The 15391-nt window shown below is 37.3% G+C and overlaps 1 protein-coding gene across 2 annotated transcripts in view; it reads right to left on the bottom strand.

Moving 5' to 3' along the window:
- METTL16 (methyltransferase 16, RNA N6-adenosine) overlaps nt 1-15391 on the bottom strand; it is a 178668-nt gene that overhangs the window by 53308 nt on the left and 109969 nt on the right. For both annotated transcript variants that reach the window (XM_077165533.1, XM_077165532.1), the window contains exons 7-8: nt 6559-6628; nt 5785-5874 (exon numbers count right to left, since the gene is read on the bottom strand). In XM_077165533.1, the coding sequence (XP_077021648.1) occupies nt 5785-5874; nt 6559-6628 (160 nt within the window). The remainder of the gene's footprint in view (nt 1-5784; nt 5875-6558; nt 6629-15391) is intronic.

Below are 15391 nucleotides of genomic sequence, written 5' to 3' on the forward strand. Positions count from 1 at the left end.
TGTCTTTGGGGTTAAGGAGAGTCTCTTGTAACCAATACATAGTTGGATATACTTTTGAATCCATTCTGCCAATCTGTGTCTTGGGGAGATTAAGCCATTAACATTCAGTGTTATTACTGCAAAGGAAGTACTTACTTTAGCCATTTTGGCTTTGCTTTTTGTGTCATATGTTTTTATTGTCTCTTTTTTCCTTTATCACAACCTCCTTTTCTGTACAGTTGATCTTTGGTGATTTATCTGATTGATCCTTTCCATATCTCTGCATAAATTTTAAATATTTTTTTTGTTACCCTGGGATTTATATCACACAATTTACATCTATAATTTTCTCATTTGAAAAGATAACAATTTAGCTTCAGTAGCATAACATTCTCTTCTCCCATATCCCTTTTTTTCCCCTCTTTATGTTGTTTTTGTCCCACTTTACCACTTCATATTTTACACATCCATTATCAGGAAATATGCCTTTCTCTTATTCAACTGAATTCTGATTCTTATAAGAATTAGAGTAAAGTTATATATTGAGGATATGATACTATCGATTTGCATTTACCTTTTAGTTACCCCTATTGATGATCTTCATTTCTTTACATTATTCCAAGCCAATCTCTCCTGTCTTTTCCCTTCAACTTGCAGAACTCCCTTCAGCAATTCTTGTAAGGCAGGTCTTTTGTAGACAAAAGTCTCTCGGTTTCTATTTATTTGTGAATATTTTAAACTCTCGCTCAATTTTAAAGGATAGTTTTGAGAGATAAATAATTTTTGGCTGTCAGTTCTTAAGATTTATCATACAATGGAAGCCTTCCTACTTCCATGGCTTCTGATGAAAAACTGGAACTTAGTCTTATTGAGTATTCCTTGCATGTGACAAATTGTTTTTCCCTTGTTGCTTTCAAAATTCTCCCTTTATGCTTGGCATTTGACATTCTGATTAGTATGTGTTTCAGAGTAGGTGTATTATGATTTTTTTCTGTCTGGAGTTATGTAGTGCTTCTTGGACGGGTATATTTTATGTCTTTCATAAAATTCGGGAAGTTTTCAGCCATTATTTCCTCAAACATTCTTTCTGTCCCTTTTCCCTTCTCTTCTCTTACTGGGACACCTATGATGTATACGTCTGTGCACTTCATGCCGTCACTCAAATTCCTGAGACACTGCTCAAATTTTTCTATTCTTCTCTCTGTTTTCTGACTGCATGATTTCAATTGCCCTGTCTTCTAGCTTGCTCAAATCTGCTTTATATGCCTCTAATGCATTTTTAATTTCCATGAATGTGCCTTACATTCCCATAATTTATGAATTTTTATACTTCCAAATACTTCTTTATGTTCACACATTGTCTTCTTAATATCCTTTAGCTCTTTATACATATTTTCTTTCATGGCCTTGAATTGATTTAGGACATTTATTTGAACATCTTTGATAAGTTGTTCCAACCAGAGTCTCCTCTGAAGTTTTAATTTGTTCCTGTGGCTGAACCAGATCTCCCTGTTTCTTAGTAGGGCTTGCATTTTCTGCTGATGTCTAGGCATCTGAAACTCTTAAGGTCAGTTTCTCCCTCTTGTCTAGGGTTTTGTGTTGAAGTTTTCTGATGCTTGGCCCAACGTATTCTAAACCTTTAGAATAGTGCACATTTAACTGTTCAGATTTTCTCAACTCTTCTTGAGAAAATGATTCTTAGCCTGGATGATGGTGTATTTCTTAAGATTGCACTTTTTGTGCAACTGTTTCACTGGCTGGAGAAATCTTCCTTTCCTCTCCTCCTTCTCTGTGATCTTGATCTGTTCTGTTCATCTTTCTACAAATTTTCTCCCCAGCCTCTATATCTGTTTAAATTCTCTCCCTGATTAAGTGCCCAGACCTCTCCTATCTTACAGCAGTTCACTTTAACATACACCATATCCTCTTTTTAATCTTTCTGTGAGTATCTTCTGCCTCTGGTTTCTTCCTTGTTAGGGTACCCTGTGCTGGGAGCTAAATGGGGTCAATCCAGAAAGGTAGGTCATTTCAGAAAAGTCTGTCTTGCACTTAGTTGGCCCAGTAAACAGAAACTAGATAGAACAAGGGTATAACGGTTCTTGTCAGCAGTTCTATGCTGGTCTGCCCCACCCCCACCCCATCCACCTCCTGGGGGCCCTTTTGCATGCAGAAGCACGCAGCACAACTCAGCTTGTATTCTGCTGTGGGTCTCTACAGACTTGAGTCCCTGTCTGTGGGTCTGGGTGGGGTTCTAACTTGCTGCTGTGAGCAGCTCTATAGTCTGTCTGTGGCAGGAAGTAACTGGCAATGTTGCCTTGGAGTGATTTCTAAGATGCCCAGGACTAAGTGAGGGGGAGGGAAATGGATCAGCAGTCTGGGACAGAAATTTCTTGATATTTTTCTTTTTTGTAGATTCACTGTTTGTGGAGTCCTTCTCCAGTTTCTATCATTCTCCAGAATTCTAAGCAAGTGGTATTTCTCCTTCAATTCACTAAATCTTTGGGGAAGCTTTTTCAGGGGATGCCTTATGTCATTGTATTGATGATGTCACCTCGCTACCACTCATTTCTGCACTTACTCAATATAATTTTGTATTCATTGTTCGTGTGTTTTTCTTCCCCCCCCAAATAAGCCCCCTAAGAAAAGAAAATGGTATCTTATTTCTTTGATAAATATCACAATGAAGATCATAATAACAAAAGTAACTAACAAGACAGTACTTAAGTACTTAGTTTTGGTTTTGCTCAAGAGCTCAGTTCCCTAATCATCATATAATGTACAGTCTTGTTTTGTAGCATAATGTACAGCCTTGTTTTGTACTGATGTTCAAAACATTTTTAACAGCAAAACCCCTTCAACAAATGAAATTCAATACATAAAATTGATAAAAGCATAGGTGCTCTGTTTAAAATGCAGATAAGGCCTAAAGTTCCAAGCTGAGGTCTGCCCTGCACTGGTCAATCCCTGGGGCACCTCCACGCAATCCCTAATTTACCTGGAACTAGTCTGAAAACTGATGGAGTAATAAGTAAGAGCACTGCCAGGATACTGCAGCATGGACATTAAGAAGTTTACCTAATAACTTTGATCCACTCCATCTGCTGGCCAATAAGTTTTAAATAGCCCTGCCTCTTTGGTTGTGTACCTGTTAATATTTGGACCACCTGACTACGACTACAACAGCACATGCTTACTTTCAGAAAATCAAAGATCTCAAAGAAATTTCTAGTTATTATTCCTAGGCTTAACGTCTACTGCTAAATCCAGACAAAAGTAGTGGGTTTAGTGTAGGTACTTGAATCAGCAGTAAAGTAGAATTTTACTCGTTCAGTACCAACAGAAACAAGTCAGTAGGCCTGACAGAAACAGTCAATAGACCTGAGATAAGTGAAAACAGAAGTTGCCATAGTAACATGTACATTTACCCTAAAAAGGAGAGTGTGGGGTAGAGAAGTAGGTCAATATTTTTGCCTAACTAGATCTATTCCTTGGCTTCCTCTGCTCATTTAAAGCAGTATGTCACTACCCCTCCCAAAGGAGGAAAAGGGAACAAGTCAGGCGAGCTTTTTAAAAGACAGAGGGTTGAAGACCAAGAGGACAGCCATATAAAAATCCCACAAGTACTCTGGGCTTACCCTGAGGGAAAGGAGTTGCTGATCAAGGACATCATTGCTAAGAAACTGTTGCTGGGTTACTACAAATCAGAAATTGCCTTTTTTCCTGTAGCAGTTTAAGTGCATCTAATGGAACACTTGGGAATGCATTATTAACATCCTGAGGTTGGGAGTAGGAGTGGAGAGGGATAAATACATGGGAGAAATCGTGGTGCCAAAAATGTAGGAAGCAGGGTAAGCAGAAAGCATTTGGAAACAGGTGCAGTTCCACTTTCCTGCAGCCCCTTAGTGCCTGAACAGGGAGAACTTAAGGAATTACTAATGATTTAAACCACGTGGTATAACAACCCTGGCATTTCATAAGGCAACAGAAAGAATATCCCCTCAGGGACCAAAGAAACAGAACCAAACATACAGAATGGGATAAAACAGTGACAAATCATGTATCCAATACATTTTTAACATCCAAAATATATAAAGAACTTCTACAATTTAACGCAAAAAGACAAACAACCCAACTGAAAAATAGGCAAAGGACTTCATACACTGGAATATTATTCAGTCCTAAAAAGGAATGAAGTTTTGATAAATGCTACAACATGGATGAACCTTGAAAATATACCAACTGAAATAAGCTAGACACGATAATATAAATATTGCATGATTTCACCTATCTGAGGTATCTAGAATAGGCAAATTCATAAAGACAGAAAGTAGATTAGAGATTATCAGGGATTTACGAGAGGAGGGAAAGAGAAGGTGTCGTTTAATGGATACAATTTCTGTTTAGGGTGATGGAAAAGTCTAGTAATAGATAGTGGTGATGGTAGCACAACATTTACACAGTGAATGTAACTGATGTGAAAGTAATTAACTTCACTGACCTGTACACTTAAAAACTGTTAAAATAGCAATTTTGTTATATATATGTTACTACAATTAAAAAAAATAAACAGAACCATCTTTTTAACGGGTGAACATTTTCAAACACTACCCTCCTGATGCCTTACGGCCATTGCATAGAGGTGAGTGAGGGAGACTTATTTCAACCCAGCAGCACCTAGGAGCAAAATACTCAGAGTAGAGGAAGAACAGGCCCAGTCAAATTTGAATTTGTATATTCAGAAACAAGGTACCATTTGCAAATTAATCCCTTTATTTCTGCAAGTTTCTACTCACCTGTAACACAACAAGCAGGACGAGACTTTTGTAGACACAGTAATATCTAAGATGACTTAAGAGACAAATGAAGACAAGACCTTGGGTGGGGAACAGCAGGAACAAGCACAATGTATAGACAGTGGATAAGAAAACTAAAGGGCAAGGTACTGGCTTCTGTAGATACTACAGAAGGAAGGAACACATTGAGCAATAGGTCACAAACTTAAGGCTGGAGGCTCCAGGCCACAGTAGGTTAATAACTTTTTTTTTATGACATAACACATTTGAAAGAAATGGGAGAACAAATAGATGCTATTCTATCACTACTCTCAGCTCTGAGCAGGAAATCATTCAGCCATGTCAATTTAGAAAGCTGCATTTTTCCTTTTACATAGAGCAGCAAAGAAGGACAAAGAGGAATTTGTGGGAAAGTGATTCTACATAATGCTAACTATTTTTTTAATCTTATTCCAGAAATGTTAACACAAAGTAGACACTAAGATAATGACCCATTTCCAGCTTCCAAAAATATCAGTATTCTAGTGTTCATCATAAAACCAAGATAGAATCCTTCAGCAGAATGATCTCTGTTACAAATCAAAAGCCAACTCATAAACTCACCAGGAACCCTAAGAGGACTGCACTTGAGAAGCAGCAGTGGTGAAGGAAAATATATGGAAAACAGGTTTCAATGTCAATTCTTAAGACATGTCCACTAGAATAATTTATACTCACAAGTGTTTCTGTAGGTTATATTACTTGAATTTTTAATCCCTAAAAATGCCTTTCCAAATCATTTGTCTGTTAAGCAAGAGTCACTGAATTGTACAACCTCACAAAGGAAAGCTCCATGGTTACCACAGTCAGCCATCTAGGGCTGTGTCTTGTTTATAAGCATATTCCATTTTGATGGCAGTACTATAGGGCAAACTTTGGGGAAAACAGGTCAGTACAGATTTAGTTCATTTATGACCTACTGAAACCCCACCATGCTGGCATTTGGAGAAGGCCAAGCAAGGTCTCTACTTACTGGTACTGTCACATCATCATAAAAACTCCATGCCAAAGCCCATCTCATCGTCCGACCTTGACAGAATTCAGTATAGGTGACTTTAGGAACCTGAAACCGACAAACATAGCATCTCATCAAATTAATGTCATTTGACCAATATGTTTCTGGCTGCAGCCTCACATAAAATTATGTATTAGTCCAACATTTGGTAGTTAATAAACATGATTATCCTAAAAGTCAAATATCAAACACTCAAATACAATTCTGCAGAGAATCATTTGTAAAATGATTCAAGTGCCTTTTTTTTTTTCTAAGAGAGTCCCAAAAACTGGCTAGAATCAGAAATCTAAAAACCTGCCTACCACTGACCCTACTCACACCCAACCTCTTTTAATTCATAGAAGATTCCTTTCTAAATCACTTGTTTGTTGAACAAGGAAGTCATCATCCTAGTCATGCCAAACCATCAGATGAAAATGGGTGGGTGGGGCAGCAAGTATAAAGCAGGAAAGAGGTGCTGAGACCATAGAGGGAAGCACACCCGAATAAAGCTACCTTCCAGTTTTCGGTGTGATCCAGAATATGCCCCTCAACTTATCTGGCCTTTGGTTTTTGCTTCTATAAAAAGAAGGCATTGTTTTAATAATTGATTAAAAGTTCATTCAAGCCCCCAAATTAAATAATTATAGAAAAAAACCCCTCACATTTAGTTCCAAGGTATAAATGAAAATTCTAGAGCCAAACTACCATCCAAAATAGATACATGAAAACTGTAATAGCAAAGAGCCTTACCCCTTGAATGCGAAGCTCTTCCTTCAGGGGGGCCAGACTACATTTCTTTCCCAGCATACAACTATACCACCTAGGAAAAAAAAATCAGATAGGTAAACCATAAAAAATGTTTGTTTTTAAAAAAACTTTAATTAAAAAAAGTTTCTTTAAATTAAGCATTAATCAAGTGAAAAATATGCAAATACTGAGTTAAATCATAAGTAATAATAACACAAACTGTTTAAAATGTATTTAGAGAAAGACCAAAGCTGATAATGGAAAACAGCCCAAAGGAACTTAAAAAAAGCAAAACAAAACTCACAGTTCACTAACAACACTTCAGGGTTATTATGTACTTAGGAAGAGATGAAAGGGGATATAGGTCTCACCTGTACTAATCAGAATGAAGGCCATTTGGCTCTAGGACAGAAATAAACCAATAAAGAATAGGAACACATATAAACAGCCCCCTGCGCCATAATAAGAGAACTGGTAAGATCTATCATGAACCTGTATTTTGAGATGTCCTCACCTATAAATATTTCAAGAAGTAATTTCTCTTTTATATATTCCTTTAGCAACTTAAACCATGAAATCAATTTGTTCTATAATAAATATTAAAGAGGAAATACAAAGAAGCAGGAATGATTTGAATAAAATTTAAAAGGATAGAGTTTTTCTCTTCTACTTATTCTAAAAAGTTTGTAAAATATAAAACCTATACAGGAATTCTACTTCAGCCCACAAAGGATTAACTACTATGAGAATTCCACCACCATAAAACTAGGAAAACAGACAAAATATATAAAACAACTGTTAGCAGACACTGGATTATGGCAGTACAGGTCTATGATCTCTGCGAGAGGAAAACAAACAAGGTCGGCCCTACAACTGCCAGAACTTACTTCCTGAAGACAATTTCTAGGCTATAGTGCAAGGAAGAGAAATCCAAAAAGAGTCCACCAATCTTGCCAAGTTGACAAGAGAGAGTTTGGAGTTCGGAGAAGTCAAGGCAGTTTGCATTTACAGAGCAAAATACTGGGAAGGAAAGGGCTGCAGAGAGAGTGATCACTGGGTATCTGCAGAAAGGTTTCTTGAAAATATATGGCTGAATAGTGACGTACACTTATGTGGGATGGAAATCCACAAGTTTAGGTAAAAGAATCCCAAGAAAGAAGTAGGCATAACAATTTCTGGAACACAGACACAGCTGGAAATAGTTTATGGTTCTACTAGCAAGAGCAGGAGGTCCATGAAATACAGGGAACATCCAGCAGAGTCCTCAAAAGGATACTGCTTTGTAATGAGGCTAAATGCTGTTCTAGATCTACCCTAACAAAGCTTAGTAGCAACCCTCAAAAGGATCAAACTGATTCCAAGTAACTTAAGTAGGTGCCAGAACAAAGTCTTTAGAGGAATACAACAAAACCGTGCACCAAGAAACATAATATTCACAAAGTCCAGCATCCAGTCAAAATTACCAGAAAAGAAGCAGGAAAATATAACCCACACCCAGGTGAAAAATCAATCATTAGTAAAAGTAAAAAATGAAAGAGATGCTGGAATTAGCAAACAGGGTTTTAAAACAGATATTAGACAAAGGAATGCAAAGGTAGGTCAACAGAAGAAAATCAATGAATGTAAAAATACCACATTAATAGAAAAAGGGAAAAATCAACATGATTATCTCAACTGATGCATAAAAGACATCTGACAAAACCCAGCATACTTTCATGATAAAAACATAAAAAAAAAACAGACATAGAAGAGAACTTCCTCAACATGATAAAAGACCTTTCTGAAATACCCACAGCTCATATTACACACAACAGTGAAGGACTGAAAGTTTAAAGCTTTTTTCCTAAGATAAGGAAAAAGACCAGGATGCCTGTTCCCACCACTACAAGTCAAGATTGTACTGCAAGTTCTATCCAGAGCAATTAGGGAAGAAAAGGAAATAAGAGATCTGTATCAGAAAGAACCAATACAACTATTTCTATTCACACATAAGATGATCCTGTCTACAGATGATACCAAAGAATCCACAAGAAAGTTACTAAAGATAATGAAAAAATTCAGAATAACTACAGGATACAATAACACACAAAAATCAGTCATGTTTTTACACACCAGCAATGAACAATTTGAAAGGAAATCAAGAGAACAAGACCATGTACAATAGCACTTAAACAAATAAAATATCTAGGAATAAATTTAACTACAGAAATAAAAGATTTGTACACTGAAAACTAAAAAACACTGCTGAAAGAAATTAGACATAAATAAATGACCTCTTCTGTTAATGGATTATAATATTTATGATTGTTAAGATGGCAATATTATTAAAAGTGATACACAGATTCAGTACAATCCCAACCAAAGTTCCAGAAGCCTTTTTGCAAAAACGCAAAAGCTGATCCTCACATTCATATTGCATGAAAAGTGGCCTCAGTTAACCAAAACAATCTTGAATAAGTACAAAGTTGAAGGATAGACACTTTCTAATTTCAAAACCTACTACAAAGCCACAGTAACAGAATCAGTGTGATACTGGCATAGGAGAGATATAAAGACTAATGGAACAGCATTGAGAGTTCAGAAATAAACCCATACATCTATGGCCAACTGATTTTTGACATGAGTGCCAAGTCCATTCAATGGGTAAAAAGAGTAGTCTCTTCAACGAGCAGTGGTAGGAAAACTGGAAGTCATTTGCAAAAGAACGAAGCTGTAAATCTACCTTACATCACATACAAAAATTAACTCAAACTGGATCAAAGACCTAAATTTAAGACCCAAAACTCTAAAAAACTCTTAGAAGAAAACATGGGGAGAAATCTGCATGATTTTGTATTTGGCTACAGTTTCTTATACATGACACAAAAAGCACATGTAACAAAAGAAAAATAAATTGGACAGCATCAAAATTAAAGACTGCTGTGCCTCAAAGGACATTATCAAAAAAGCAAAGACAAATTACATAGTGGGAGAAATTTGCTGCAAATCATTTATTTTAAATTAAAGTGTTTAGTATCCAGAAAATATAAAGAATTACTACAACTCAACACAACAAAAAAACACAACCCAATTTAAAAATGGGCAAAGGAACTTGAATAGACATTATACAAAAGAAAATATACAAACGGCCAATAAGTACATGAAAAGATGATTGACATCACTAGTCACAAATGCAAATCAAAACCAGAAGTTATGCTTCGCACCCACTAAAATGGCTATTTAATAAAAAGAAAAGTGTTGGCAAGGATGTGGAGAAATTAGAACCCTCTTACACTGCTGGTAGGCATCTAAAACGGCGCTGCCACTGTGAAAAACAGTTCCTCAAAATGTTAAACTCGGAATTACCATATCACCTAGAATTTCACTCCTCTCAGTACATATACCCAAAAGAACTGAAAACAGGGATTCAAACTGACAACTGTACATCCGTGTTCATAGCAGGCTTATTTACAATAGCCAAAATATCAACACAACCCAAGTGTTCACCAACAGATGGATAAACAAAAAGTGGTATGTATATATATATATATCAAAAAGGCCAAGACAAATTATATAATGACAGAGCTGTAAATATTTATCTGAAGTACAACACACACAATGGAATATTATTCACCCATAAAAAGGAATGCAGTTCTAATATGTTACAATATGAATGAACCTTGAAAACATTATGCTAACTGAAATAAAGGAGTCACAAAAAGAAAAATATTGTGTAATTCCACATATCTAAGGTGTCTAGAACAGGCAAATTGATAGGGACCGAAAGATTATGGTTACTAGAAACTGGGAGAATTGGAAAATAGGGAGTTATTGGTTAATGGGTACAGAGCTTCTGTTTGGGGATGACGAAAAAGCTTTTGTAACAGACAGTGCTGATGAGAGCACAACATTGTGAATGTAATTCACGGCACCAAATTATACATCATGGCACTGAATTATACATCTAAAATGATTAGGATTGGCAAACTTCACATGTATATATAACCACAGTAAAATTTTACAAAAAATACCACAATTATAAATATGCTCCTGATTATGAAAACATGAACATTATTGGAGAAACATGAAACATATAAAAAATAAACTGCATAATGTGTGAATATATCTCAATAAAACGACATTAAAATAAAAGAATCAAATGAATTTCTAGACAATCCTTTGTGATGTCAATATTGCAGGGCGTTGAAAACAGATGGTAATTCATATTTTAAAACTTTAACTTATATGTGAGACTGAAGTAAAAAATGTTTATTTGGTAAAAAATTTATATTTTGACTAGTGCACTTCCTAATATAACTTATACAGACAGTTTAATTGAACACCATAAGAACACGGAACCTTCAAATAGGGCATGAAATTTTGGAGGTTTATCCAGAGTGATGCCCCGATAAATCCCGGAGTGATCTGAACAGTGAATAAAAAAGTATTTGCAAAATCCCCTTGGGGGAACAGAGAGAAAGGGGGAAAATTCACCTTCCCCATGTGGAGAATTCCTGATATTCTCACAAGCAGTGGGGACAACCAAATCAATTAGCTGAGCCCTAAATCTTGGAGTCTGTTTATATGAAACTTATCCCAGCAAAGGATAGACTAAGCTAACTTAAAATTAGGCCTAAGAGTCACCCCTAAAACACCTCTTTTGTTGTTCAGATGTGACCTATCTCTCTCTCAGCCATGGGCAAGCAAACTCACTGCCCTGCCCCTCTCTACATGGGACATGACTCCCAGGGGTGTATACCTCCCTGGCAACATGGGACAGAACTCCTGGGATATGCCAGGACCCACCATCATGGGATTGAGAAAAGTCTTCCTCACCAAAAGAAGGAAGAAATAAATGAGACAAAATAAAGTCTCAGTAGCTGAGAAATTTCAAATGGAGTTGAGAGGTTATTCATATGCATTATATAGATATTTCTTTTTAGTTTATGGTGTATTGAAGTGGCTGGAGGGAAGCACCTGAAACTGTTGAGCTGTGTTCCTGTTGCCTTGATTCTTGAAGACGATTATATAACTGTACAGATTTTACAATGCAAGCGTGTGACTGTGAAAACCTTGTGTCTGATGCTCCTTTTATCCAGGGTATGAACAGATGAGTAAAAAAATAAATAATGGGGGTGGGGTGTTAAACGGCAAAAAATTAGGTAAACTGAAATACTAGTGGTCAATGAAAGGGAGAGGTAAAAGGTATGGGATGTGTGAGTTTTTTCTTTTTTCTTTCTATTTCTTTTTCTGGAGTGATACAAAGTTCTAAAAATGATCACGGTAAAGAATATATAACTATGTAATGATAGTGATTGCATACTTTGGATGGACTGTATGTGTGTGAAGACATCTCAGAAAAAAAAATATCTATATAAGTAATGGTAGGATGCTCAATGGATGGAGGTGACCGAAGGGTACACTAACTGAGAAGCAGAAAGGCGAACTGTGGAGCATGCATACATATGATGGAATCTGTACGGTTACAGAAAGGAATGAAGTTGTGACATAGGCAATAAGGTGAATGAACCATGATGACATTATGCTTTGCAAAATAGAGCCAAAAATAAATGGACAAATATTGTATGGTCTCTTTAGAGAATACTTATAAGAAACTGGAGCTTAGGCTGTAAGCTCTCATAGCAATCACATTTATTCCTGAGCATTCTGTGTTGTTGTTAGATTCTGAGATGCTGTGCTATATACATATAACCTGATATTTCCCTGGAACTTTGGGTACCTGAGTGATAACTAAGACTCAGTGTTAGGCAGCCTTAAAGTCAGCACTGCTGCATGCAACAAATGTTAAAGAAACTGAAAAAGACATCAAGTTTCACTAAGAAATAAGAATGAAGCCAATCTGGTTGGGACTAAGGTAAATCAGAATACAGGGTAAAGGATAACAGCGTCTATATTTTAGAATTTAACCTACCATCTGAGACCAAAGGAAGTGAAATTTATTTTGTCCAAAACCTAAATTTTCTGTAGCACACAATCAAACTCAACCTTACTGGACAGTTCATTTAAACAACCCAAACGCATGGAACCTAGAATGGAAGCGAGGTCTTGTAATCCTGTATAGCTTAATAGAATTCCAGGATATATCCAGAGTATGTTAGGCAGATAACTTTAAAAGATTAGGGACAAAGTCCCTTGAGGGACTGGAGAAAAAATATGAAACTATTTAACTTTCCCACCTGGGAAAACACTGATATCTCTCAAAGAGTAGGGACTCGGGAGAGGGAGCCAAGATGGAAGCTTAGTGAGGTGTGGGATTTAGTCTGTACTCCAGAGCAATTAGTAAACAGACAGGAATAGTACAGAACAACTGCTGAGTCCATATCAGTAACAGAAACACAGCATATACCAGTCTGAACAAGCTGGACCAGCTGCAATCCCACCCAGAATCGTGAGTGCCTCATGCCACGGCAGCCGGCACTCCTACCCAGGCTGTTACCAGGAGGGAAAAGGAAAGAGACTTTACTAACAGCAAGGGGCTGAGGTCCACCAAGCTCCAATGTGTAAAATTAATTAACAAATTCTAACTACTAAAAATAGGCCCCCAACTCAGCTGAACCTTGAGTAAAAGCTGAGGTTGCTGGTCACCCCCCACCCCTGGGCCCTGGCAGAAAAATAAAAAATACAAAAAAAAGGAGAGGGGGTTTTTGAGAACAGTGAGCACAAAATACTAAAAGGGTCTGAATCCTGAAGGATAGGAGGGGACACATCGGACTTGGAGATACACACAGCAACATACCAACTTAGCTCCTGACTGGCAAACCCAAGGAATGGGAGTCCTGCTCTGAAAAGGGTTTTTCTTTTCTTTTTTTGTGGCAGTGTGTCTACGGTTTGACTGCTCTTTGCATACAACTGCAAGACTTCTCGGGCTCCAAATGCCCCAGAAAGGGAGGAATTAAGCTTGTCTGGATGCTGTGCCTTCTGCAGGAGTGGGGTGGGGCTCAGCTCAGGGATAATCTCTCCCTCAAGGAATTCAGACCCCAAGGTCTAAAAAATTGAAGGCATTAACGTCAGCATACAATCTCTCCTTTGTCTTAACCATACCCCCAGTAGGGAGAGTGCTGAAGTTAAAAGTGCCACATCACCTTATGCTGGTGGGCCCCGCAGGCAGATAAGCGTCATATACTGGGCAGGATAGGAAAAACACAGAGTCCAGAGGCTTCATAGGAAAGTCTTTCAACCTGCTGGGTCTCACCCTCCAGGAAAACTGACGCAGGTGACTCTTTCCTCCTGAGAGGCGGCAAGTTTGGTCTGGGAAAATCTGACTGGGGCCTATAATACCTACGTAGACCCTCCTAAGAGTGTGTGTGTGTGTGTGTGTGTGTGTGTGTGTGTGTGTGTGTGTGTGTGTGTGTGTGTGTGTGTGTGTGTGTGTGTGTGGAAGGCACCATACACGAAGGGCAAGAAACAAGAAACAAGAACTGAAAAATTCTCCTCTGTTAAACAAAACCTAAGCTAGATGTCCAGAAAAAGCTGAACTGAATGTCAAAGAACAGATAGACAACAAATTCATCCAGCAAGAAAACCTTAGGTAAAAGAAGTGAAAACAATCTCCAGAATAAACAAACCAAGGTAATTAAATGCCTAAACACCAGCAAAAAATAACAAATCACACTAGGAAAACTGAAGATATGGCACAGTCAAAGGAACAAACCAACAATTCAAATGACACACAGGAGCTGAAACAATTAATTGAGAATATACGAACAGACATGGAAAACCTCATCAAAAACCAAATCAATGAATTGAGGGAGGATATAAAGAAGGCAAGGAATGAACAAAAAGAAATCGAAAGTCTGAAAAAACAAATCACAGAATTTATGGGAATGAAAGGCACAATAGAAGAGATGAAAAAAACAATGGAAACCTACAATGACAGATTTCAAGAGGCAGGACATACGATTAGTGAACTGGAGGACGGAACATCTGAAATCTGACAAGAAAAAGAAAATATAGGGAAAAAATGGAAAAATATGAGCAGGGACACAGGGAACTGAAGGATAATATGAAGCACACGAATATATGTGTTGTGGGTGTCCCAGGAGAAGAGAAGGGTTAAGGAGGAGAAAAACTAATGGAGGAAATTATCACTGAAAATTTTCCAACTCTTATGAAAGGCTCAAAATTACAGATCCAAGAACTGCAGTGTACCCCAAAGAGAACAGATACATATAGACATACTCCAAGACATTTACTAATCAGAATGTCAGAGGTCAAAGAGAGAGAGAATCTTGAAAGCAGCAAGAGAAAAGCAATCTATCACATATAAGGAAAGCTCAGCAAGACTATGCGTATATTTTTCAGCAGAAACCATGGAGGCGAGAAGACAGTGGGATGATATGTTTAAATTACAAAAGAGAAAAACTGCCAACCAAGAATTCTATATCCAGCAAAATTGTCCTTCAAAAATGAGGGAGAAATTAAAACATTTTCAGACAAAAAAATCACTGAGAGAAGTTGTGACCAAGAGACCAGCTCTGCAAGAAATACTAAACGGAGCCCTAGAGACAGATACAAAAAGACAGAAGACAGAGGTGTGGACAAGAGTGTAGAAAGGAAGACTATGAGTAAAGGTAAAAAGAAGGAAAATTAGATAGGACATATAAAATCCAAAAGGCAAAATGGTAGAAGAAAGCACTACCTGTGCAGTAATAACACTAAATGTTAATGGACTAAACTCCCCAATCAAAACACATAGACTTGCAGAATGGATTAAAAAAACAAGACCCATCTATATACTGTCTCTACTCAAAGGACATGAGGACAAGGACACAAACGGACATTTGCACACCAATGTTTATACTAGCACTATTTACAATTTCCAAGAGATGGAAACAGC

The sequence above is a fragment of the Tamandua tetradactyla genome, chromosome 6 (genome assembly GCF_023851605.1).
Source record: "Tamandua tetradactyla isolate mTamTet1 chromosome 6, mTamTet1.pri, whole genome shotgun sequence".
Taxonomy (NCBI): Eukaryota; Metazoa; Chordata; class Mammalia; order Pilosa; family Myrmecophagidae; genus Tamandua; species Tamandua tetradactyla.